General features: G+C 47.8%; 1 protein-coding gene across 1 annotated transcript in view; it reads right to left on the bottom strand.

Annotated features, from left to right (window-relative positions):
* Window positions 1-24,768, bottom strand: part of hivep1 (HIVEP zinc finger 1) — a 42,977-nt gene that overhangs the window by 519 nt on the left and 17,690 nt on the right. Inside the window, exons 2-8 of the mRNA XM_080007335.1 lie at window positions 13,104-13,157; window positions 4,465-10,235; window positions 4,165-4,298; window positions 3,860-4,035; window positions 3,008-3,109; window positions 1,715-2,271; window positions 1-1,202 (exon numbers count right to left, since the gene is read on the bottom strand). The exon at window positions 1-1,202 is cut by the window's left edge and continues 519 nt beyond it. Of these exons, the coding sequence (XP_079863461.1) occupies window positions 87-1,202; window positions 1,715-2,271; window positions 3,008-3,109; window positions 3,860-4,035; window positions 4,165-4,298; window positions 4,465-10,235; window positions 13,104-13,157 (7,910 nt within the window). The 3' untranslated portion in view covers window positions 1-86. The remainder of the gene's footprint in view (window positions 1,203-1,714; window positions 2,272-3,007; window positions 3,110-3,859; window positions 4,036-4,164; window positions 4,299-4,464; window positions 10,236-13,103; window positions 13,158-24,768) is intronic.

Here is a 24,768-nt window from a genome sequence, read left to right as displayed (position 1 = left end):
ACCCCTGAATAAGTGTTTTCAGTCTTACAAAGTGACAAGCTTTACAAAAAGAGAACAGAGAAGAAACGCCTTGGACCGAGGCGTCCTCAGGTGGCGATGACCAGTCTGTCCTCATCGTCGCTGGACGCCTCATTGTAGTCGTCGGTCACTTTCTGCTGGGGGAGTGGCGGCGGCGGCGGCCTCGGCAACGTGGGAACTCTGGGTCCCCGGGCCGAGGGCTTCTCAGCTCTGTCCGCTCCGCCCTCCGGAGCCGGTGGCGGCTGCTGCCGCTGTGGAGATTTACTCCACCGCACCTTCTCAACAGTCTGCGAGGCCTCTGCTCTGCTCACGCTTCCTCGGCCGGGCCCGCAGCCCGTGGCCGCCTCTGGAGGAGGGCTACGGACCATCACAAGGGTGGGCGGAGAGGCCGTGAGGCAGCTCCTCACAGCTCCGCCCTGTGCAGTTTGGGATGGCCGCACCCCCGGCGCCTCGGGGCTGCCCTGGCTCTCGCAGAGTCCGGGCAGGGGACTCAGAGTGGAGAGGGGGCTGAGCGACGGGATGATGGCGGGCAGGGCGATGTTGACGATCTGCAGGCCGGGGATGTGCGCCTGAGGCCCCGTGCCACTTTGGGAGGTGGGGCTGGCGGCCAGAACCTGCAGGCCCAAGGTAGCGTTGAGGGTGAGGCCCTGCTGCGGCAGCAGTCCCGTGTTGGTCATCCCCATGAGGTTGAGGGTCTCCAGACCCAGCGGCTGTAGAGTCTGAGCCTGTAGGCCTGTGACCTGCCTGAGGGGGAAGCAGGGAACCATGTTGTTCAGGGGCTCCTGGACCACCAGGGGCTGGGTAGGAGAGCCCTCCGGCTGCGGGGAGGCGTTGGGGGCCGGCAGGGGGCTGGTGTTCCTGTGGATGACGCTCACCGCTGGGATGGTGAGCTGAACGGGGCCGGCCTGGATGGGTACAAAGGTGGAATAAGCTGCAAGGCCAGCCGGAACCAACTGGATCCCTCCAACTGGGACCATGCTGTACGGGGAGCGGGAGGGCTGCTGGGAGTGAAGGGGCAGGTGGCTAAACAGGTGGGTCTGGGTCCCTGCTCTTGGCGATTGGGGAGGACTCTGGAAAGGAAAGTGCATGGAGTCCGGCGGGGTGTAAAAGGACGTCTGGGTGCTGCGGTGCACTGGGATGCCGGACTCACTTGTTGACGCAGTGAGAGGGAGAAAGGAAGTGTCCTGTGGAAAGGAAAGGACAAACAGATTAACTTAACAATTCTCAACTCTGTTATGGGAAATGCCATTGATTGAGTTGTTGAAAGAAAAGTGAGCTATAACTCGGACTGGGTTATTTTATTATGATTATTTTCCCTACTGGAAATGCCAGGTGGGGAAATGCCCAGTCATATGCTGATTCAAATAGAAATGACACCAAAAAAATACTCGTGGCTTATATTTTTAATTTGATTATTTTTTGCTTTTTGATAGTGAGGAGATGAACCTCTTCAGTGTTTTTTCAGTGTACATATATTAATTTAAGAAGAAATGGCGCTGTTCAGGCTTTCGTGACAATGTTTAGCTATTCACCTGTTAGTGTTTAGCTATTCACCTTGATGGAGCCGTCACAAGAGCTTTGCAAGAGTGCCTGGCATGCGAGACTGAAGGTAAGGGTACGAATAGGACAGCAAATGGAGGGAGACAGGAAGGATAGTGCGACGGAGAGACAAACAACGGGAGCGCATAGGTCTCACCTGGCCGAGCTTGGAGCCCTTGCCTGGCACGGGGGGACTAGGGGGCACCTCAAAGTCGGGGTAGTCAATGGACATCTGCCTGCATGGCGACACGGGGCTCATCATGTGCACCGACTCCGTGTCTGAGGTGTAGGAATCTGATGTGGGGGCAAGGGGAGGTGGGGAAACGGGGACCGGACCGAGGCCGAGACCGTGGCCCGGGCCGGGGCTGGTGCAGGACCCGGAGATGGACATCTGCTTGGACAGGGACACGGGGCTCATCATGGGGACGGACTCGTAGTCCGAGGCGTGGGAGTGAGAGATGGAAGGCTGGGACGCGAGGAAGGGTGCCGAGCTGATGGACATCTGGGCTAGGAGGGCGCTAGGAGGGACCTCGGCTGGGTTGGAAGGGAGGTGCTGGGGGCTGGCCGCCACCGAGGGGTTGGTGGACAGCCCCGACTCCGCCTGGCTGTCCTCCTCTTCCTCCTCGTTGTCGTCGTTCTCCTCCTCGTCGGGGCACTCGGAGTCGTCACCGTCCGAGTCTGGACGGTCGGTACTGCCCGCTTGACCGCGGTCGCCTGCAGTAGAGGGTAAAAAAAAGTTTTCAACTCAGTCAGCAGACTGTTTTAGTATTTCACTGACCATATCAGTCTTTAGTAGTAATGCATAAAGGATAAGCCATCAGGCTGCATTAAGACCACTTTCATTCATTAAAAATCCAATACTCTCTTCTCTGTTTCCCTCTATGACACCTTGGAAGAACAGCATTAAGTGACGTTTGGCTGCAGAAGTGGTGTTTTACATGCTAGACCACCATAAGCCCATAAGCCCCATCGCAGGCGGAGGCAGAAAAACAAACAACTCTCAGAGACTAGTACCATAGAATTCTTTCAGGGAGCTTCTCTCGCCGTCCTTTTTTTTTTTTTCTAAAATTAGACGCAGCAATTTCCTCTCTCTAAACGCTGCGCATGCCGCCCACATACGCTCCGAGTTAACAGAGGAAGAAGCTGCATTTAGAATTTCTAATTAGACAGTGGCAAAGCTATTGATCGGCAAAGCTACAGAGCACAGCCACGGACAATCTGTATTTCATAGTGGTAGTCATTATTGGCAGAACTACTTAAAGATGGGCGATCATGTCGTCGGGATACAAAGGGAACGACTGGTAAACTACACTGTTTGGTGCACTGACAAAAGAAATACACAGTTTATTTATTTACGTATTTACTCTTGTTCCGATTCTGGGCAAATTTGACACGGTCCCCTATGTGTCTATTTCCCTTTAAATGAAGGCTGCGAGTTAGGACGACGTACCCGAGTCCTCTGCCTCCTGATCCTCAATCAGACCAGCGGGCACACCCATCTCCAGGCATTTCTTGCTGTGGGCCTTGGACTTCATGTGCTTGGTCAGATTTCCTGCAACAAGAGAGGCAACAAGGTCTTATAGGTGGGCGGAGCTTGAACAAGCCCAGAGAGGGTTTATATAAGAGAGAGAGCGCTCTCTGGACAGGCTGTATGCAACGGGTGAGTAACTGATGAAGACATTTTTAAAAGGAATGTGGGTTGCAGTACTATTCTGCAGCGCCGCGTGGGTAGGAGAGTTCGACAACGAACGGTGAATCATACCAGCTTGGTTTGAGAGACAGAAAAACAAAAAACTGAAGTTTGGAAAATAACAGCTATTCCGATAAGAAAAATTGTTAATGTAAAATTTTAATGCAGATCACAATGCTAAAAAAATGAAATGAGGCAAGTCAGCAACATTTATCATTTGGTAAATATTGCCATATTTTCTGATAACATTTTGTGATAGATCAATTAATTCTGCTTCCTCCCTATTCAAAAGAAATGTCTTCTGTGTAATGCCAACTACATTAAACATATCTGTCTTGTAAGACTCGTGTTTTAATTCCCTGTCCCACGCTTATGACAAGTGCAAAGAATGTACATAACAAAAGTCATTTTAAGGAGCAAACGATGTAGATTCGACAGGATTCTGTCTTCAACTTCCAAAATTCACAACAACGAACGTCCTTGAGGATGAATATAGTTGTATCATATAAGACTGCTGCTACAGCCTTGGCAGCCTTGGAGAACATGAACATTCGAGAGAGAAAGGGTCTCACACAGGCATTGTAACCAATCAGTGTCATACTGAGCTCTAACCTTTTGTCTTGAAAGAGAAGTTGCAGTGAACGCAGTGGTACGGCCGGAAATCAGAGTGGGTGCGGATGTGTTTGCGCAGCATGCTGGGCTTCTTACAGCGGATCCCACACTCCTCACATATGTATTTGCCACGCCCCCTTCCACGCACGTAAACATACTCCTCATTAGATTTGTATCTGCGGGGGTTTGGGACAGAGCCATTAGGGAGACAAAAACAAATAAACCAGGCACACAAAAGTAACTCCTTTGAACAAATCCCCAGTTAAATAATACATAACTGGATAAAACATTTATTTGACTCTTACCCTCCATCAAATATTTTGACCCTCCTCGGTTCTGTTTTGGCTGCCAGGTCCTTGTCCAACTCACAGCTGGTTTGAGTTTCAGGTTGCACTTTGATTTTGTTTTCAACCGGCTTGGACCGCTGTTTTATTAACACCTGCAGAGAAAAATACACCGTTGAATTTATTCCCAATCTCTGCAGTATATTTAGAACCACAATTACCAATGTATTTCACTCAAGAATCACATGAAGACAAACGATCATACACATGCATGTACACAACATACATACACAACATTACAAATGAATATATTGTTATTACCTTTGATATAATGTCCTTCAGCTTGCCCGAGTAAGACAAGATGTCTGATCTTTCACTTGTCCTTATGGCCGAGGTGTAGTGGATTTTCTTGGAGCTCTGCTTTGAGTCAAAAAGAGACATGACAATCTTGGTGGGAAGGCCCAGTGGGTTAGGGTTATGAGGGCTGACTGCCCAGACAGCGTATGCCGAGGTCTTCAGGTCAGTCTGTGGGACGTGAAGAGGCTTCCTCTTCATCAGAAAACACCATGTGAAGGTGGTGGCGGTCTTCAGGCTGGGGAAGGATAGGCGATGGCTGTCCTTAGTGTTGACCACTGACACAGATGAGGTCAGCTTCACCTGGCTGCCCTGAAAGCTGGATGGCCTGATAGGAGATTTGGCAGGTGCCCATCTCTCATCTTGAGCCTTTTCTTGAGGCTTCAAATAGTTATTAGTAGGGACAGAGGTGCTTTGACTAACAGGAGTGATGTTAAATGCACTGCTCACCTCCGGAGGAAGTGCAGTAGTTGTGTCTTTGGCCAGTCCAGTGCTATCAGGTGACATGGGTTTGCAGTCATCAGTAGCCTCTGTGTCGTTCTCTGGTTTATCCTGGGGCAAATGCGGTGCTTCAGTTTCAATCGGACTATCTACAGGTTCTGTGGTGCAGACTTGCCTGACAAGCGTAAGCTTCCGTTGGCGAGTCACCTCAGCCATCTTGGAGTTGAGATAGTTGACTGACCTTCCATCAGTAAGACATGCAACACCATGCTCATCCTTGGCCCGCTTTTGGTGCTTTTCCATGTAGATGTCTAAGCTATTAGCAGGGGACAGCATTCGCTTGCTGGAGGCAGTGGGCTCCTGCTGTGGGCATAGGGTCACCGATGCCATTTTCTGCGTGCAATGTAAAGATCCAAGAGAAGATACTCTTTCTGTGGTATGATTCTGAGTGCTTACTGTGTGAGTCTGTGTTCTTTCCCTGTTAACATGTGGTGCTGTACGGATGTTACTGTCGACAGTCTGAATGGATGAAAGGCTGGTTTTATTGGCTACAGAAGGGACGGGGTTCATTTGTTCATGTGTTATAAGGATTTGTGGCAGTGGTGCAGTGCTTGCTTGGCTCCGGTTGAATGATTTCCTTTGTTGTCCCCCAGGTGTCTTCATCTCAGAAACAGGATGATTATGTTGAGCAAAATATACATTTTGGAGTACATCCGATGACTTTGAATCACTCAAAGTTTGGTTGGCAATAGGTATTGTTAAAATTGGTAAGGCTATCCGATTTCCCTCTGTGCTAGAAAAAAGAAAGGTTTGGCTTGCTCTCAGAGCAGGACACTGGAGTTGGTACTTGGGCACTAAACTCTTCTTTGCTTCAGATTCAGCTGACGTACTATGAGTGTTTTCATGACCAACCACAATCTGGCTAGGAAGTTTCTGTATCTTTTGGCATATTTGAACCCTTGATATCTGATGCCAAGGGTGTGGAAGACCATGTACTTGAGGCTGCTGAGTTGGGCTTCCCAAATTAATGCTTTGCACAGTTTGCTCATTTAATATCAAAGGTGTCTCAGCAGAATTAATAATAAGGGGTTGAGCAATAAGCGGCTTATTGGCAATACTAGCCTCTTGAGATCTGTGCTGAGTTAGAGAGTTAACATTTGTTGTGGCCAATTTTTCGAGAGGTATCATACTCTTCCTTGTGTGTTGCTGACTCTCTGGACCTAACTTTAAAGACATCTGGCGAACCAATGGTCCGCGTCGCCTTTCAATGAGGGGCACCTGGGGAAGTTGTGTTTGCGCACATTTTGGCTGTCCAGTTGGGGACAAGGATCTGCTCGGAGAAACATTGCCACAATCAAACGATTTGCTGCGGTAGTCACAGGAAATCTCCACAGAGGGCTGGGTGCAACTTATCTGCTCAGATGCAGCCCGCCTCATCACACCGGGTACCCCAAGGGTGTTGAAGGCCGTTGGTAATCCTTGCGGTTCTTGGACTTTTGTGATACACTCCCCTCTAGAAGGGCTTTCTGACCTGGAGGGCTCTTCTCTGTCAAATGAAGCTGAAACACTGGAGCAGCGTGACAGACTACTGTCTCTGCTGAGGCTCCTTGAGAGGCTGGACTCAAAACTTGATTCGCCTGAAGACTGTTCCATTTGAGCAAGACGTATTCTCTTCTTTTTAGGTGGAAGTTTTTCCGCTGGCAATTTAGACAGACTTTCACTCCTCTGGGGCCAGTTAAATGAATCTGCTGGCTTTTCTGTTGGCTCATTGGTTTGTGTCTCGTGTTCTCTGTCAGGCTCCTCCGTGACAAGAATTTCAGGGACCTGTATGTTATTTTGACGGACCAATCGCGACTGGTGAACAGGTGTAGAGCTCTCAACAACTGCTGATACTGTGCTTTCAGCTGTACATTCCAAACCTTGTTTTCCATAGTCAACACCCTTGGGTATTGACATTTTTTCATGGTAGCCGTCAATGGAAATATTTGCTATAACATCTGTTTTTGGCTTGCTCTGGGCATGTTTAATATCAACAGGAGAAGCCCTGTCAAATGATTCTGAAGTTTCAAATGAATTGGGTCTGCTTAGTGAGTTGGTGTGCCTAATGACTGAAGTACCACTACCTTGCCTCTGCAAGTCTCCTCTCTCTTTAGTTGAGGTGCTGATCTGTGCTTCTCGAATTGGCGACAATCTGGAGTCAGTGGTATCTATACCTCTTGCTACAAGTTGGATCTGAGGTAGTTGCGCTTGGTTGCCTTTAGGCTGTGTGTCCACTATGACAGCATGCTGAGAAAATGTCCGACCAACAGTTGCCAGTTGACATGAATCAAAACTGACGGAGCAAGGGGGAGTGGTGTCTGTGGGAGACTGATCATCATCATCTCCAACACTCTTCATCTTCCTTCTTTTCCTAATTGATGTTTGCTGATCCAGAATACCTGGGATCCCTGATAACCTAGGAAGAGCAGGATGTGGCATGTTAATCTGAAATACGTCCTGCTCACCATCTTTGACAGCCACCAACTTGTTTTTTGGACCATGAAGCTCAGAGCAATAGAATTTCTTGTGATTCTCAAAATTTTCAAGCTTTCTGTATCGGTTTCGACAGGTCTCACACTCATACATAGTGGCTTTATTTTGTTGTAGCTTCCTGCTTCTGTCTTGACTATGCTCAAAAGATCTGCTTCTTTGTATTATCTCTGTCGAAACATTGGGACTGTAATAGCCTTCATCCATAGACCGGACAGTGGGAAGGCCATGCGCCTCATTTGTAGAAAAATCTTCCACTGCTACTTGTCTTACTAAAGTGCGAGAATGAATTGCGGGATTTGGAGTCGATGGGGCTGATGAAAAGACATCATCATTCAAAGAACTAATCTTGTCATCAAATGACTGACAGATACGCAAGGGGTGGGGCTGAGGGGAAACGTTAATTGGAAGACTAGAATGTCCAGGTGTAGTTGGCATAGAGTTACTCCTTGTAATTGGCAAACAATCCATCGGTGGGTATTGAGAAGGTACAGAGAGAAGAAATACTTGCTTTGATTTATCTGTGGGCGTGAATGGAGACTTGGGAATATCCGAACTGGAACTTGACCTCCTCCCAATAGGTTTGAGGTCAAATTGAAAAGAGTCTTTGAATATGTATGATTTGGGAGAGTCTATACTACCCCTCCTTGAGAGCGAAGTCCTTCTTGGTTTGACACTGTCAAGCTGCTTATTATCAACCACTGCCTCATTGTCAGATATTAACTTCGAAATTCGTTCTTCCAAAGAGAGTGCTTTAGTTTCGAGTGGTGGCCGCATCTGTCCCTGTATGGGTCGTGTCTTTTCCTCAGTTGCATGCATTACTGTGGCGACCACAGGAGGGACATGAGGAAGAATGTTCTTAGAAATGTCTGTTTCGGCTGGAGGCGTTATCTTTACAAATGGACTAGGGGGGCTCATTGCCTGGTCAGCACTTTCGGAGCGTGAAAAGTAACCTGAGTCTGTACTTCCCAAACTGCGAGGACTAAGCAGGCACTTGGCCTGTTGCTGCTGAGAAAAGTCTGTTGCTTGTTGTCTCTGGAGCTGTGCATGTCCAACTAGGAGAGGAGACTTGCACTGTTGGTCCTCATCTTCACTCACAGTATCCAGTGAGGGATTTGTGCAGTCCACTTCTTTCAAAGATGATAGGACAGTGACACCAGACCTCAGATTGGCTGTCTGGAACTCTCGCTGCCGTTGTGCCGCAGCTTGCTCTGGTGTCGTATCGTTAACTCTTGGGCTGTCCGCTCTTAGAGGGGAGACATTGACAGGATAAACAACCACCTTTGGGAGAGCTGCTGTCACCTTTGGCTCATAGCCTGTCTGACTCAACACTGGTTTGACTGACTCCAAGACAGCTGATGAATCTGACTCTCCGTGGCCTGTTTGGGTAGTTCCTACGCTTTGCAGGCTAACTTCAGATAAAGCCGTTATGCTGCTTTGTGAAGAGTCAGGGTCCAAGTCTACAGTGCTGCTTTCCTCATCGCTATCTCCACTGTCCTCTGAATGCGTCCCAATGGCTTTGTCCGATTCTTGGGACAGTGACCCCCCGCCAGATTCGGACCTTGCAACAAGGCCCAGTTTTATAGCATGAGCATGTGACTTCTTATGCTTGTACAAGTTGCTCTTGGTCTTGAATGAGAAGCCACACGTTATACAAGGGTATGGTCTTTCCCCTGTGTGAGACCTGATATGCTTTAGCAGAACACTGGGTTTTGCACATGCCCGGTTGCAGTAGTCACACACGTATTTCCCCTGCTTCTTCGGCTTCTGTTCCTTAGCCACTTGCTCAGGACCAATGTTCATAACTGTTGCCATTTGGACAGAGTTGCATCCAGGTGTAACTGGGACTTGAATAGTGCTGGGAACGCTTGCTGAGAGAGACTGGCATGTGTGAACTACGGGTGGCTGACTCTGTGGCAATGCATTGGAACCTGAAGGAACAGGGGCATGAGTTATGGTGGATGGTCCAGTGCTGAAGCTTATGTGCAAGCCAGGCTTTTTCTGACTGGAGGCAACAGGTATGTAATGCGGTGCAGTATGCTGAGGAGACTGCAAGGGAGCGGCTTGAGCAGATGTTTGCATTTTATTCCCTAGGGGTGCAGCGATTCTAATAAAGTTACCTTGTTTGTCAACATAATAAGTCTGAACATGGGAAGGGTGGGCATGGAGACTGTAATTGACAGCTGACATTGCCTTAATGTCATTACTTGACTGGTTATGTAGAACAGGTTTTCCAGTGGCTTGGACTTGGAAGGCGTTTTTCCTCTCCGCTAACGTACTGAAGTCAGGCTCCATGGCCTTAAGTAAGACTTCAAGTGGAGCACTTGTGTGGTAGGAATCTCCCTTGAAGTTTGTGTCACTACTGTCGCTTTCCTTGGGACCGGACACTTCAGCGTCAGTAGCAGATCCCTCTTCACCATCAAGGGGAGACTGTGGTTCGGAATAGGAAATTTCCCCCTGCTTCAGCTTTTCATGATCAGGAGTAGACGTCCTTTCTGTAGGGGGTGATGTGCCTTGTTGTGCATAATCAGAGTCTCTAGTCCCACTCGGTGACCTGGAGGAATTTTGGGAAGGACTGTTTGGGTAGGATGAGCAAGAGAGATTTGACTTGGACGGCAATCGCGGGAGAACGCCTTCTGTTTTTTTCAACTGCAGGGGTTTCTTCACCGGAGATTTGGGAATTTTCTTGAGCTGATTCTCTGATATAACCTTTTTCCTCTTCAGGCCTTTTATGTTGTCAGCATTTCGTCGACTGCCCTCAGATATCCCTGAGGAAATAGAGACAAGAATGTCACCCTAAAACCTATGCCATGTCAAGCAAAAAGTCACATTGTTTTACACAAAATCAAAACAAACATGACATTTTCTACTTCAATTTATAATGTAAAAAATATACCACATACTTATTACCACTTACTACAGGTTTGTCATATTATATACATGTACAGTATATGCATGTGTACAAAACATATACGGATACCATAACTATAAAGTATACTATATATTTTGAATGTGACATACATCTGAAAGCACTTTTAATTTGTTGTTTCATTTGTTGCCAATATAATTCTTATAAGACTTATATTCTATAAGTCTTCATTGGAGCATTACCCTGACTGGTGTATACGCTGTGATACATTCTATATACAGGAATGATGTGCCACTCTTTTTTTGGTTGAAACGTTGACATTGGTTACAATATGAACCAAAGAGCTGTGATGTGTTTACACAAGAAACTGTGAATAAGCAAGTGCTTATTTAAAACACGTTGAGTGGTTTAAATATTTTCTTAAGCTAAAATGTCCCCCTCCAAACCATTATCCACTCGTATGATCTGGGGATATTGGGAGATTATAATCGCAGAGTTATTTGTCAGATGAAGTCGTGAGTCAAATGTTTGCATGTGATTAACCAGTCCCACAGTCTGCAAGCTGCTCTTCCAACTATCAGTGATTTGATCAGGTGTAAGATAAGTTTGTAGCATAGGTTTTGAAAGTCGACTCAAAAGGGGGAGCATGCCGAACATCTACATTGCAAACGGTTATAGTATAGGCAATTTATTTACAATGCCATCATTTATTAATATACAATGGTATACAATAATATAGTACATATCATTTGTGTAATAAGGCTGATCAAAAGTGATAGATCATCCTCATCTTTTTAATATATATTCTTCTTTCAAACCACAACCTAACAGACAATACTATGAGAATTTTATGTTATTTGTATGGAGGGAAAACAAATGAGACCTTTCAGGGGTTCAAGAGCCACAGTTCAGATGAAGGCAAAGCAAAGCGATGTCTCATAAAGTTCATGAATTCATCTCACCATCGTTGCCCACACCCTACGTGCTCACTCACTTCCTGAATACAGAAGGCTCCAATGAAGTCAACGATCACCTCTCCCCTCCTGTATTTTAATGTTTTACTCATCGACAAGTCGGCTAGTTCGAGGCAGTGCAGTTCCTCTTCTGTTGTGTTTGAAACCACAGTGGCACCATTACAGTGAGACCACTTCCTTGTTTTCTTGCTTTTACAATAATGACAAAACATTGGCTGATCCAAACATTAAAACAAAAATCTGCTGTTGACGTAATTGGCCACCTGCAGGAATATCCCATGCCTTCCATCAACACCGCACTACTGACAATAAAGCCCTAATGTTCGGAAAGAGGCGCACCCGAAAACCACCCAAAACCAGGGTGTCACACAATTTGTCACATTGGCCCTACAATGGTGGTTAGGGCTTTTGGTTTTAAGGACGTGTTGCATAAGCTCGGTGTTGCTCTGTCACAGTTTCCTGGCTTGTTTAGGTATTTCCCAAGATGAGGTCAGGATTCCTCTAGTCTTTGGCATAATTAGATTGGAAAACGCCTCGCCTTTACATAAGTTAATCTGTTTTCCACACGGGCATTTTAAAACCAGCATGCAGTCAACGGAGCGTGGTCTGAAGGAAAAGCCTGTGACATTCCTGGAATAAAATACACAAAACCATGCACAAAAAAAAATAAAAAATAAGAACATTCGGCTCATTCAGGGTTCTTTGAGATCTCATTTACATTTAATTATGTAACTTCACCGGCTCTATTCCTTGAAACATGAGGTGTCGAAAAATTCAGCAACACACAAATAGATGATTGCATCTGCAACACTCCTTTTGAGCATACATTTAGTAATATTTTGTGCATATTTCTTATATTTTCTTACTACTTTAATTCTAGCTTGCAAAAGTGTACAGCGGTTTTTTTCCCCACATTTTACAAAATTCCATTTTAGTACCTTACATTTTGTATGGGACAGAGGCCATGCAAGGCTTAGCACGACCAGCCTATTGATAGAACAAGCTACTTTTTAAAAGTGGCCGGTCAAAGGGATTACCCTTTGACCAGCAGGCGATGACATCAGCAGAGAGGGATTTACCTTTTCCTTTTAGCTTCGAATCCGTTCGATTTAACACATCTTTACCCAAACTCATTTAGAGACTATGATTAGCACGTTCTGTGCGTACACGTCGTTTTAACTTTTTTTTTTTAAATAGATATGTTGTAAGGGTGACTTCTTGGACATGGATTAAACAACATTGAGCTACTCCCGGATTATTTCCCGAAATGCATTTGTAAAAAACAAACAAAATCAAATAAACCGTCAAACAAGCTGACTTCTATCTGTGTTGTTACTGCTTTTTCGTTGAGGCCATTTCTGCTTCTGTCTACTGCTACTGTCAGTAAAACAGTCACATTTCCATTAAGCTGTAGAAAATATTTACTTTAATAAATTGATAATAAGTGTCGAATGCATCATTTAAACATTATTAATGATAATGACGCAAACAAAATATGAGACCGGTGGAAACAACTGGTGCAAGGAGAACCATTCCCAGGAAATGGAATTGAGGGACGACGAGCATACCACATAAATATTTTCTCTCCGCGAATCATGTCAATATTCACTTCTCCAAATTCAGAGCAGTGATTTACATTTCCTGCATGGTGCGGTGAGCAGAAAAAAGAGGAATTCCCCACGCAGACCTCAGTCCCATCTAACGTGACAGCGCTGCAGTTTCCTCTGTGAGAAACTGCTACCCGCTTATCAAAAAAAAAAAAAGCAAAAAAAAAAAAACGAAGAGTCGCTTACCTTCCTGTGAGCTTTTTGGATCTTTGAGTTCCTTCTGCGCCTCTTCGATTTTATCTGCAACACAAGGACAGATAGCATTTTCAGCACGGGGGAAGCGGCGGAGATGCGAGGAGACAAGACGGCTCAAAACCGAAGCCGATGCAGAATGCGAGCAGCGAGCCCGGGGATGCTTTCCACTCCGCTGCAGAACCAAGGTCTTTCTAATGAAAAGCAGACATTCTTCCATTGCAAATGGAGTAAAGTACACCAGAGCGCTATGGAAACTACCATTATTATGAGCGGGGCACTTCGGCATGTGCACAACTGTGACACACACACACACACACACACACACACACACACACACACACACACACACACACACACACACACACACACACACACACACACACACACACACACACACACACACACACACACACACACAAAATAAAAACACACTTTTACACACAAACCCACACACAAATTAATACCACAATATAATTATGCATGACAAATAAACACAAGGGTTAAGTGCACGAGCGAGTCAAGATGGATGCATTCACTCTCATTATCACCCAGCAAGCTCGCCGGGTACAAAAGGATCGATTTACATATTCGCACGAGGCTCGCACCCTGTCGGGAGACGCACAGTCATGTCAACTCGGGGGCTTTTCTTTTTTAATACGGTCAAAAATGTCAGCCTCTGCCGTTCAGCAGGTGAGGAACCTGCTTCGATCGGCGGCATGTGTGCGTGTGGGAGGTGACACGCGAGCGCTGGCTGTGCGGTACCGTAATCAATTTTAATTATATAAGCACGCTTAATGTGGCCCGCATCAGGACTGCGGGGGGGGGGACAGAAGGACGAGTGAACGCCTCTGGTTTCTCGCTACCTGCAGCAACGCCGCTTTCCACAGGCTCCGGCCGTGGGAGGAGGTCAGGGGCCACGTGCACTCTCTCGGGTGTGCGTGCACACACACATGCACGCGATTTTAGTTGATCATTACTTGTCATGCAAATAACTGTCATTTAAAACTTCAATGTTTAATTTCTACTTCATAGTGTAATGAAACATCCACCTTATGAAAAAGAGCCATTTACTGGCGTTGAACAACAGAACAGACATTTTTGTACAGTTAATTTTCCTCAACTCAACGGGAGAAGCACCAAATTTGCATTGTGTTTGTTGAAACATATCTGCCATTGGCTTGAAATTCCTTGACTTTGAAAATGAAAACATATTGTTATGGAATCTCATGATTTTGCAAAATTATTATGATCATTAAATATAGCTCAAATAAATTAATATGGGATAACACAGGTGGCCACGAGAGAAACATAGCGGCATTGTACCGTGCTTCAGCCTCATACCCATGGAAACTCCAGCAATTGGAAAAACAAAGCTATTTCTGAGCCCAGCACATTGCAGCAAAACAAAATATGGCCTCAAGGACCCATGGTAGCAATTTTGTCCTAGATTGCACAAATGCAAATTGGGGAAGAAAAAGGATGTTCCCTTGCGGTTTTCCTGACCGCAGCGCACTGCCGGGAACACTCCGGGGAGGGGGAGACCCGAACCTGGGCCACGGACGAGGTCAGTGGATTATGTCATGCAGAGAGTGTGCGTTACTGTAGTCACACCCATCTTCCTCTATATATCCCAGGCAAACGCCACCGATTACATAATGCGTCCCCACCCCTGCACTGCCTCATAGCAAAACAAAGACTTCCTCCCAACAGAAACACAGCAACACAAACACACTGGAGAGGGCTTTTTCCAATGTTCTAAAGTGAAAGAGAAAGAGACGGACAGAAAGAGAGAGAGAGAGAGAGAGAGAGAGAGAGAGAGAGTCCTCTCTGCACCTATCAAATGGCAGCAAATGTTCAATCCTTCATGCATATGTGTAAACAACTAGTCGCAGGGCGACTAGTTTACTAATATTGACAAAACCAAATATCACAATTTTTATTTTTCACAGATACCCCGATAGTAGCAATTTCATTAGACATTGGCAGCCAAAAAATGTCAGAGAAGCAATCATAAGCAATGTGGATAATATTATGATCAAGAAGCCAGAGGCGTTGATTAGGACGGCGAGGACGGCCCACGATACTTTACTGTTCCGCGACGCTTAACATTTAACTGCACCACGAACAATCCAAAACAAAGCCCCAGACAAGATCTAGCCTCGTGTAACGATCACGTCACCCTGCCCCGAACCGGTGGCATGATCGCATATAAACGACAATGTGAAGCACGCTCACCCTCAAACAAAGAGCCTCGGGAGGCTGTGTTTTCTTGGCAGAGACGGCGACTTGGTGTCGGTCCAATAGGAAAGGATCAGTGACCTGAGCGGCACCGAGCATTTGAGCCGCTGCCCTGTCCTGCACCTCTCGGCGGCAGTCCCCGTACTACGCTCCACAACTCAGCCCCCACGGCCTCCTCCAGCAGAGGATTATGTTATTGCAACGCAATTGGAGATAATCAATGCTTATTTTAGCGGTTAGGAGATTTAGGGGTAGGTTTTTGCCAGTGTACACTTTATTGTTAGCAGAGCCCGGTGCAGATGTCTTGTATTAGACCGCACGGGAAAACCTAGGCGTAAGTGATTACTGCCCAACAAAAATCATATTAGTGGTTGTGTACGGTGGAAGACCAAAGTTTAAACTATGGATCGGATTGCAGCCATTACATAACAGACCACAAACAAGACCCCCCTATGCGCTGAAAGACGGCCATGAAGTCAGCAACTCTACACCCACAGTCGAGTGAACCGTGGAAACAGAAGAGAGAACGGCAAAAACAAAACAAAAAAAACCCCCTAAAAAACGACGACCCGGGCGACTGGAAAGATAGAGACCAATGCGGCCCCTGGCCCTCGCCTCTGTGGGGTCCCAGTATGCTCCGAGTGTATGTTCGAATGACGGCATTATTAAGACAGCGGGGAATAATTACAAAGTTGTTCATATTTCCCTGGTTGCGGCCGTTGGGGACGGTGTTTTTACAACGGCGGCCATTGGAAAAAGGGGGTTCCTGGCAAGCCCTCAGAAGGGTCTTATACCTTGTGGTGCCGAAGGTGTCGAGGCTGACAGCTCCATATTTCACTGCGGGCTCGGGGATATTTAACAAGCTCTCTTAAACGGCTGTAATTGTCGCGTACCCCAGAAAAACAATAAAAGGAATGTAAATAAATGTTGCGCGTTGCCATGATGAAAACCAGAGTGCGACGGTGGAACATGGGATCCAAGGGCAGGGAAAGAAAAACCAAGGAAGAAAAACATTTTGCTGGTACTGAAGTCATGATGAGGCCCCATTTAAACGGCTGCCAATAGCTCGACTGCTTACAAGTGCGGTCTTAAACAAAAACAGAGTATCCCCAGCTCAAGGGACGCCTGGACGTTTTGAGGGTAACGTACATGTAGCAGACGACCTCTTTGAAAAGCCCGCATTGTATTCTCTCTTTTTCTTTCCTTTGGGCCAGCAAATGACATAATAGTATTAAGGTCCGGACGAAAACATCCAACGGCTTGTCTAAACGGTTTGGTATGCCGGGTGAATCTGTTGCCAGCAATACAGTTCAAGACCGGTTCGAGGCAATATCTAAATCATTTACAAAACCATGATTCAATAAACACTGCTAGTGCATCAAAAATAGGGTCTGTATTCAACACGCTGGCACAAAGAGCTGGCGATATCTCTACGTGCGATAGGCTCAGCTGAAAAAGTGAGATAGAGCTCATCATCAAAGTGCAGCCAGAGTTCTGATGTAACTGCCAGGATGACTTCACCGACTGCTATAAATGTGTGTGTTTGTCATCGCGTTGGCAGGAAAAAGTAAAGGGTCACCGCGTCGGAGCAGGGGCGCCTGATCGGACCATGCAGTGAGGGGACATGCCCGGAGGGACGGGGAAACCGAGAACGTGTCCCCACAATGCACGGCGCTCGTTCTGTTCCGTAAGGAAATGGGAGTAAAATAAAATAACCTACTTCTAAAATGAAAACACCGTTCTGGCGCACCCATCATGGGCGCAGTCGGTACCGACAGAGGGGGAGCGATCGGGGCGCCGCCGAGCTGGCCCTGCGGGACTATTTTAGATCAGGGGCTATTCATAAAACATTCGGGGGCTGAAGTCACCTCTAAACCCATTCCGAACCACGTCACCGCCGCCAACATTCTATTACCATAATACCTGAAAGTATTATGGTAATAATATTATATTATAAAAGAGTATTAGTAATAATAATAGAGTATTAGTATTATTCCTGGGCCCCTGCATTGGAGCGCTGTACGAAGGTGGAGCTGAGCATCGTGGGTAGAAGACACATCAGTAGCGGAGGGGTGATGGATGGCAGCAGCTCCAGAAGAGCCTCTCTCTCTCTCTCTCTCTCTCTCTCTCTCTCCTCTCTCTCTCTCTCTCTCTCTCTCTCTCTCTCTCTCTCTCTCTCTCTCTCTCTCTCTCTCTCTCTCTCTCTCTCTCTCTCTCTCTCTCTCTCTCTCTCTCTCTCTCTCTCTCTCTCTCTCTCTCTCTCTGATCTTTGCAACGTGATACGTGATACCTGGGCGTACGCCGGGGTCAGGGTGGGGGTGGCCAGGAGTGGGCGGGGTGCTCGTCAATTAGGGAAGGACTCATGGGCGGGGAGTCGATGGACTTGGTGCTGTCATGGCAACCTGAAATATATATATATATATATATATATATATATATATATACATACACACACATATACACACACACACACACACACACACACACACACACCAACACACACACAGTATATTGAATTTCCGCCGAAGTGGGAACATCCACCACGCGTCGAACCAGGGTCACATCTGCATCGCGCTGGCGCATCGCCCAAATCCCCCCCCGGACACCGCGTGTCCCTCCGCCGCCTGCCAGGGTCTGTCACATTCTGCAACCAGCAGACACTGTGTTCCCAGCGAGCCTCGCTGCCAGTATGCAACGCTCTCACATTCTGCGGAACAGCCTGCCCCGCTGGGCCTCCCCACGCCAAATGGTGCCCGTCAACGGCAATAGTGGCAGCTTTTTTTTTTTTCCCCTCCTTTTTTTTTTTTTAACGGCCGCGCGCGCACAACTCCATATGCGGGGTGTTTGCGGATCTCAGATGGCCGTGATGGCGCGGCTCCGATGGCTCTTTTCCCACCGAACGGCGGGACGGAGCAGAGCGTCGCGGGTAAAGGCATTTGTTGTTTTGGACGAGGCAGAATCTGCGGCGTGATCAGTATGCGCAACACTAATGCCGTGGTAATGACAACATGCCGAGAAAGATGCCAGGGGACCATACACCGGGCATCCATTACCAGCAACAAGGCTGGGAAGGCAGTAAATCATTTTACGGGCGAGGTCCTGGTAGCCCCTCCGGTCATTTCATCACGGCATGTTTAATGTACCGGCATATTGCCTCATGAGAAATGGCGTCGTAGCGGTGAAAGGTTATGTCATTTTCTGAAGAGAGGGACAGTGTTTGGATTGGACTTGATATCTGGTTGATGGCAGGTTGTTGTTGACGGCCAAATGGGAAATGGCTGCATTGTGTAACGCAGCGTAATGTAGCTCTACTGTATTGGTGCTGGGTGAATAGAAGAGACCGAAATCAATGTGGGAGAATAAGAGAGGAGGGGATGGGAGAGGAGGGGAGGAGGGGGAGAAGAAGGGTGGGAGAGAAGTGGATAAGGAGCGAGGGGGAGGAGGAGAGGATAGACAGATGATGGAAGAGTAGACCGCAGGAGGAGAGGACAGGTGAGAGGAGAGGAGGGAGGAGGGGAAAGGAGACGAGCAAGAAAGGAGGGAAGGAGAAAAGGGGAGAGAATAGAACAGAGGAGAGCAGAAGATACGAGAGGAGAGGAGGAAAGAAGAGAGCAGAGGAGAGGAGAGGAGAGGAAAGGGGGAGAGAAGAGAGGATTGGAACGGAAGAGGAGAGGAGTGGTAAGGAAAGGGAGGGGAGAAAGCGGGGAGGGGAGATGAGGATGTGAGGAGAGGAGGAAAGGAGGGAAGGAAGCGAAGGGAGGAGAGAGGAGAACAGAGGACAGGAGAGGTGGAGAGGAGAGGACGGAGTAGGAGCCTGGAAGCTGGCTGGAGATGAGATCGGAGTCGGCAGCTGCCCCCTCTTCCCTGTCACTGTGCAGGAGGGAGTGGAGATTATGTAACTTCAGCACCTAGCCCTGCTGCGCGCACGCACGCACACACACTCTAAATAAAACACACGCAGGAAAGATCACACATCATCCTCCTCTATTTAAACACAGCTTCTTTTCGGGTTTTAAAGCTGCTGTTTGCAGCCGGCGTGTGGTCCAAATATCACAGACACAACTGGACGAAAAGAGGACTCCCTCGGAGGGGGCCGAGGGGATATGAACCGTCGGAATGGAAAGGAACGAGCGCGCGCGCGCACACACACACGCACGGACGTATTGCAGGAAATTACAGCATGCTCCTTCCCCAGTTACGGTCAGAGGATGACACACAGAGTCTGAGCGTCTCTGTCTGAGTGAGGAGTCCCCCCCTGCTGCACCGGCGTCCATTAAGTCTCCTCTCTCTCTCTCTCTCTCTCTCTTCTCTCTCTCATCTCTCTCTCTCTCTCTCTCTCTCTCTCTCTCTCTCTCATCTCTCTTCTCTCTCTCTCTCTCTCTCCCCCCCCCCCCCCCCCCCCCCCGCAGCGAACAGATGAGATGGGGATTATGACGGACGGAAGAGCTGAGATATTAAATACACAGGCAGGATGAAGGGACAGAAGTCTAGAGAGAGTATCAAATGGTGAATACCTGTCCAACTATATACGTATTGATAGTATCAGTATTGTACAACTATATAAGTATACTGTTAAACACTGTGCATACTCACTTGCATAATGTACATACATATACATTTTTATTTCTGATTATAATTAGTATGACTTGGATATTATTCTCTCTCTCTCTCTCGCTCTCTCTCCCCTCTCTCTCTCTCTCTCTCTCGACTTAGAAAACTCTGCCTCCAGACATCAACAAGGGCTTCCCAGAAGGAAAGCAGCTGAGTGTGCTCCCACTGCAGCTTCGGAATCAGCCTCCGACCACTAAACACCGCTGCTGGAGGGGTGGCGGGTGGTTGTGGGAGGCAGGGGGTGTGGAGGGTGGGGGGGGTGAAGGAGGGCACTCAGTCTGGCCTTCCACGCTCTGAAGGACCGACTGGGAGCTTGTTTACGTGAGGCTGCAAAGGCAGCGTGAGGTGCATGACACTGCTGCTGGAAGTGGGAGCCCAGTACATTTTTATTTTCCAATATTCATGTGTTTCCTTCCAAAGGTGGATCAAGTGTATTAATACGCTCCTGACGGACTGTAATCATCTGGTAGTGATAATCACATTTATCTGTACGACAAATCATCACCAGCGCAACTCTCAAAATCCTTCACCCTGATCGTATACACCAACACAACTCCTTAAAAAAGATTCACGGTCGGTTTTTCTTGCATAAAAGAACAGCTTTGGCTCGCCTTAAGAGTCCACGTAGACGTCCCACGCTCTCCGAAATGTGTTCAAAAGAGAACTGCGCCACTTTGAAATGCTGTTCTTTTACATTTAAATACCACACCCCCACCCCAACAACCAAAAATGCAGTACACCCATGTATACATGCATATAAAGAGACCTACACAAATGCGTTGAGACACTCTTTTCTCACGCAGAGAGAGAGAGAGAGAGAGAGAGAGAGAGAGAGAGACAGACAGAGACAGAGAGAATGAGACAGTGCTGCTGCCCCCACAGGAAGCTGGAGGTGGAAGAAGCTGCAGACAGGAGGCCATTGATTGTTGGGACTGCGTGGGCATCGCTGTGCAAAATTGATATAACGAGAAATTCAATGGGCGGGCTTGAGTGTGTGTGTGTGTGTGTGTGTGTGTATGCCTTGGCCTATGTGTGTGTGTGTTTATGCCTTGGCGTATGTGTGTGTGTGTATGTGTGTGTTTATGCCTTGGTGTGTGTGTTTGTTTGTGTGTGAGTGTTTGTGTGTGTGTGTGTGTGTGTTTACGCCTTGCTGTGTGTTTTTGTTTGTGTGTTTGTGTATGTGTGTGTGTGTGTGTGTGTGTGTGTGTGTGTGTGTGTGCCTGCCCGCTGGAGGGGTTTTTGGGTGGGAGTCGAGGGAAATGTGAATATTACCGCTTCCATCTCTCCTCCGAGCAGCGGCATATTATTTGCGCTCGCCAAAATCTGGCGTGCGCCCAAATAGAGACAGATTTGCAAGACAACGCGGCGACGCGAGCTGCCAGGGAACGCTAAATTATCATTTGCTCCCCTCTCAGGCAGAAATTATGGAAGATTTAGAAGTTATAAGCCGGTTTTGACACAAGCGTTATAAACCCTAAGATTCTTATGAGATCGGAAAAAAATGTAATCGGCTAATAAAAATGTGCCGCAGCATTTAGCAAACAGACAAAATCTATTAGTTAGGATTAACTGTTTTTTTGTAATTGTATTTTTGCTTCACACATTACTGACTGATTGTTAAAGTAAAATATGGTTAAAAAAAAAAAAGTGCACACAAGCCTCTGTTGTACAAAATCACCCACTCCGTTCTTCTACGGGTAAAAGAAAATACATGGAAAACCTAAAAAATGGACCGGAGCGAACTGGAGGTTAGAACTCGAATTGACAGCATAGGAGACTTGCATGGCGACTTGCACAGAGGCCCGTGTAGAGATTTTTAACACCACTTACTGCCCGGTAGTGATGCCGTCGTGCAGAAGACTCGCGGACGATTCGCTCGCGGCGAACGATTCTTTCAGGCGACTCGGGAGCCGGGAGTCGTTTGTTCGCTCCGTTCGCCGCTCGGCGCTTGCGGCCGGACACGCAGGTGTTCAACTGAGTCGCCCTCGACTCGCAAACAAAAACTTCCACAAATCCTCTGTACTGAGTGACAAGTACAACAGAGCTTACCGCCTGCCTCAACAGCGAGTTACTTGTTAGTACATCCAGTGCAGTTCTCCGCGCTGCCCCCGGTCGGTTGCACAATTCCGTCAAAATGAAACCGAAAGCGACGCCCGCGGCGCGCCGAAAACCTACCCCGTCCCCCGTCGTCCCCGGCTGTTCCTACGGCATCCGTTTGATCGCCCGCCCGGGTCACCGCGGCAACGGGCCGGACCGACGGCTCGCTGACTGTTTTTCCCCCCGTCGGTTTGGGCTCTCGTCAAACGCGCTCGTCCGGACGGGACCCCGACGCTCAGCCTCGGGGCGGGGGTCTCGGCAGCGGCGATCCCCCCCCTTCCATACTCTATATACAAACAAATCTGACCCCCCCGCGACCTTTGAAACTCGGCTAACCCCCTGAAACACTGGGCTCCCTCACGGACTGAGAACAGGGGGTCAAGCAGTGCATTGCGTGCCTGTGTGGGTGTGTGTGTGTGTGTGTGCGTGTGCTTGCGTGACTCAAAACGAGTCAGTAGAACAGAATGTTCCCTACTCACCCCGTGCTTTCTGATTCACATACAAACAGAGACTCAGCAAAAAAACAAACACACAAAAAAAAACAAAAAAAAAACAACCTTTTGTTCGGGACCGAGAGACAAGGACAGAAGAGAGCAACACCTCTGTGTTCGAATGTCAACAGCGTGCAGTCACAAGCCGCAGCTCCCGGTTTCCGCCCGTTTCCGCCCCTATCAGCTGCGCGGCTCTGAGGCGGCTGGGGCGCTGCCAGCGGTTTCCTCACAAGCGACTGTGACGAGGAGGGGAATTCCTGCAAGGCCCAGGAAGAGGAATAGAAAGAGGAGAGGAGCGGTGGTTGGGAGGGAGGGTGGAGGCCTGCCCAAACAGAGCGGGGCAGCTGACATCACTGCAACGGGCTCTGGCAGCCTCCAGGGGATCTCTCTCTCTCTCTCTCTCTCTCTCTCTCTCTCTCTCTCTCTCTCTCTCTCTCTCTCTCTCTCTCTCTCTCTCTCTCTCTCTCTCTCTCTCTCTCTCTCTCTCTCTCTCTCTCTCTCTCTCTCTCTCTCTCTCTCTCTCTCTCTCTCTCTCTCTCTCTCTCTCTCTCCCCCTCCCTCCCTCCCTCTCTCAAATGCCAGAGGCCAATAGTTGAGGAAACCGGCGTGTTCTGCCAACTGCTGCTTGCCCAACATCTCGTTTCTACTCATCAGGTGGAAGACGATTTCCAGATGTTCCCTCAACGGCTCTGTCTCCCCCCTCCCCGCCTTCCCCCCGCCCCCCTCCTCCGCAGCCGTATTAATATCCGGTGAACTGAGACATAGCACGGCACCGGCGAAAAAGTGTTGATAAATCGCTGAGTTCAATTTGTCCCGGTGAGAGGGGTCTGACATTTTATTTAAAGGGCCATTTCATGTAAAAGGTTCGGTGCCGGTACGAGGTGACGGTTTATATTTCCAGATGGTCACAGAGGGCTGGGTTTTGGGCCCCATCTAAAGATCTGATTCAACTCAAAGTGTCACAATTCAAATTCTACATTGACTACATCTGATATCGATGAGAGGGCTCACGACACGAGTCGATGTAAAATGTGCCGACGCTTTCATTAATAATGACGACCGCAACCAAATTCTCAGCACACAAATCCAGTCTGAATTAAATATCTGACTTAATTTGTGATTTAAACGGTGGTGTTTAATTAAAGCCGAAAACTGAAAAACTAAAAAAGTATCGATATTCCAAGCTTGAAACCCGCTCGGAAATGGATTCAACTTGGAAGTAGTTGGAAGTTTTTTGGGTAATAAGGTCTATTTTTAATAAGTGAGCAGAGACTTTCCTCCAAATTGACATTGTTTATTCAACTCCCAACAGTTTTCAGGAGAACTCATCATAATAATAATTATTATAATAACAATAATTATTATTATTATAATAATTATAATTATTATTATTATAAGACCTCCCAGTCTGGGCTTTTTAAAACAGCGGCGGCCTTATCAGCTAACTGTCAAACAAGCGGCGGACTGAGCGGGCGTTCGCACGAGGCGGCGGGGCTTTTTTAGAACCGGTCCATATTCTAGGAGGATGCGTTTGCCCCCCGTCCGGCGGGGGCGGAGGGCGACGGCGGGGGAGCGGGACTGGCGGTCCCCTATCTCGCTCGCTCGTCGTGGCGTTATGTAAACACTGTTAACCGAAGGAGCTTTAAATGGAAACTGGAGAGGGGGGAAGAAAAAAAAAAAAAAAAATGGGGAAGTTGGTTGGAACGTTATTTTCTGTTCTGTCATGCTGGGGGAATTCTGCGGACAGAGAGCGAGGTTCTTTTTTTTCTTTTTTCTTTTTGGGCGGTTCGACCACAGAACAAGGGGGCTTCGCAGAATCCAAAAAAATATTTACAGAGGGCAGCGACGGCAAACAGTGTGACCGACAACATTTTGCAATGTCATCGCCGGGGGTATGTTGGATGAAGACTTCCCCGACAGAAAGTCCTAGATCAACACCGCGGCATGTGATTAAACCGGCTAAAGCAACAGCGTTCGGTTGCCATGGTGAGCCCCCGAAAAAAAACACAACAGTCTCATCTCGATGATCCTTTGTTCTGGTCGGAAACACAACGTCTGAGCGCCACTTCTGCGGGACGCGCGTACGTCACGCACGTTGTGGACGTTATGGAAGCAGTCACGGTGTGTGTACGTGCGTGCGGAGGCGGGGCGCGGCGACTCAGCGGTGATCACCGTCGCCTCGCAGAGGGAGGTGTCCTGGGTTTGAACCCCGGCCGTCC

The sequence above is a fragment of the Zeus faber genome (genome assembly GCF_960531495.2).
Source record: "Zeus faber genome assembly, chromosome: 1".
Classification (NCBI taxonomy): domain Eukaryota; kingdom Metazoa; phylum Chordata; class Actinopteri; order Zeiformes; family Zeidae; genus Zeus; species Zeus faber.
The sequence above is the reverse complement of the archived record's forward strand: the minus strand, read 5'-3'. Positions and strand labels throughout refer to the sequence as shown.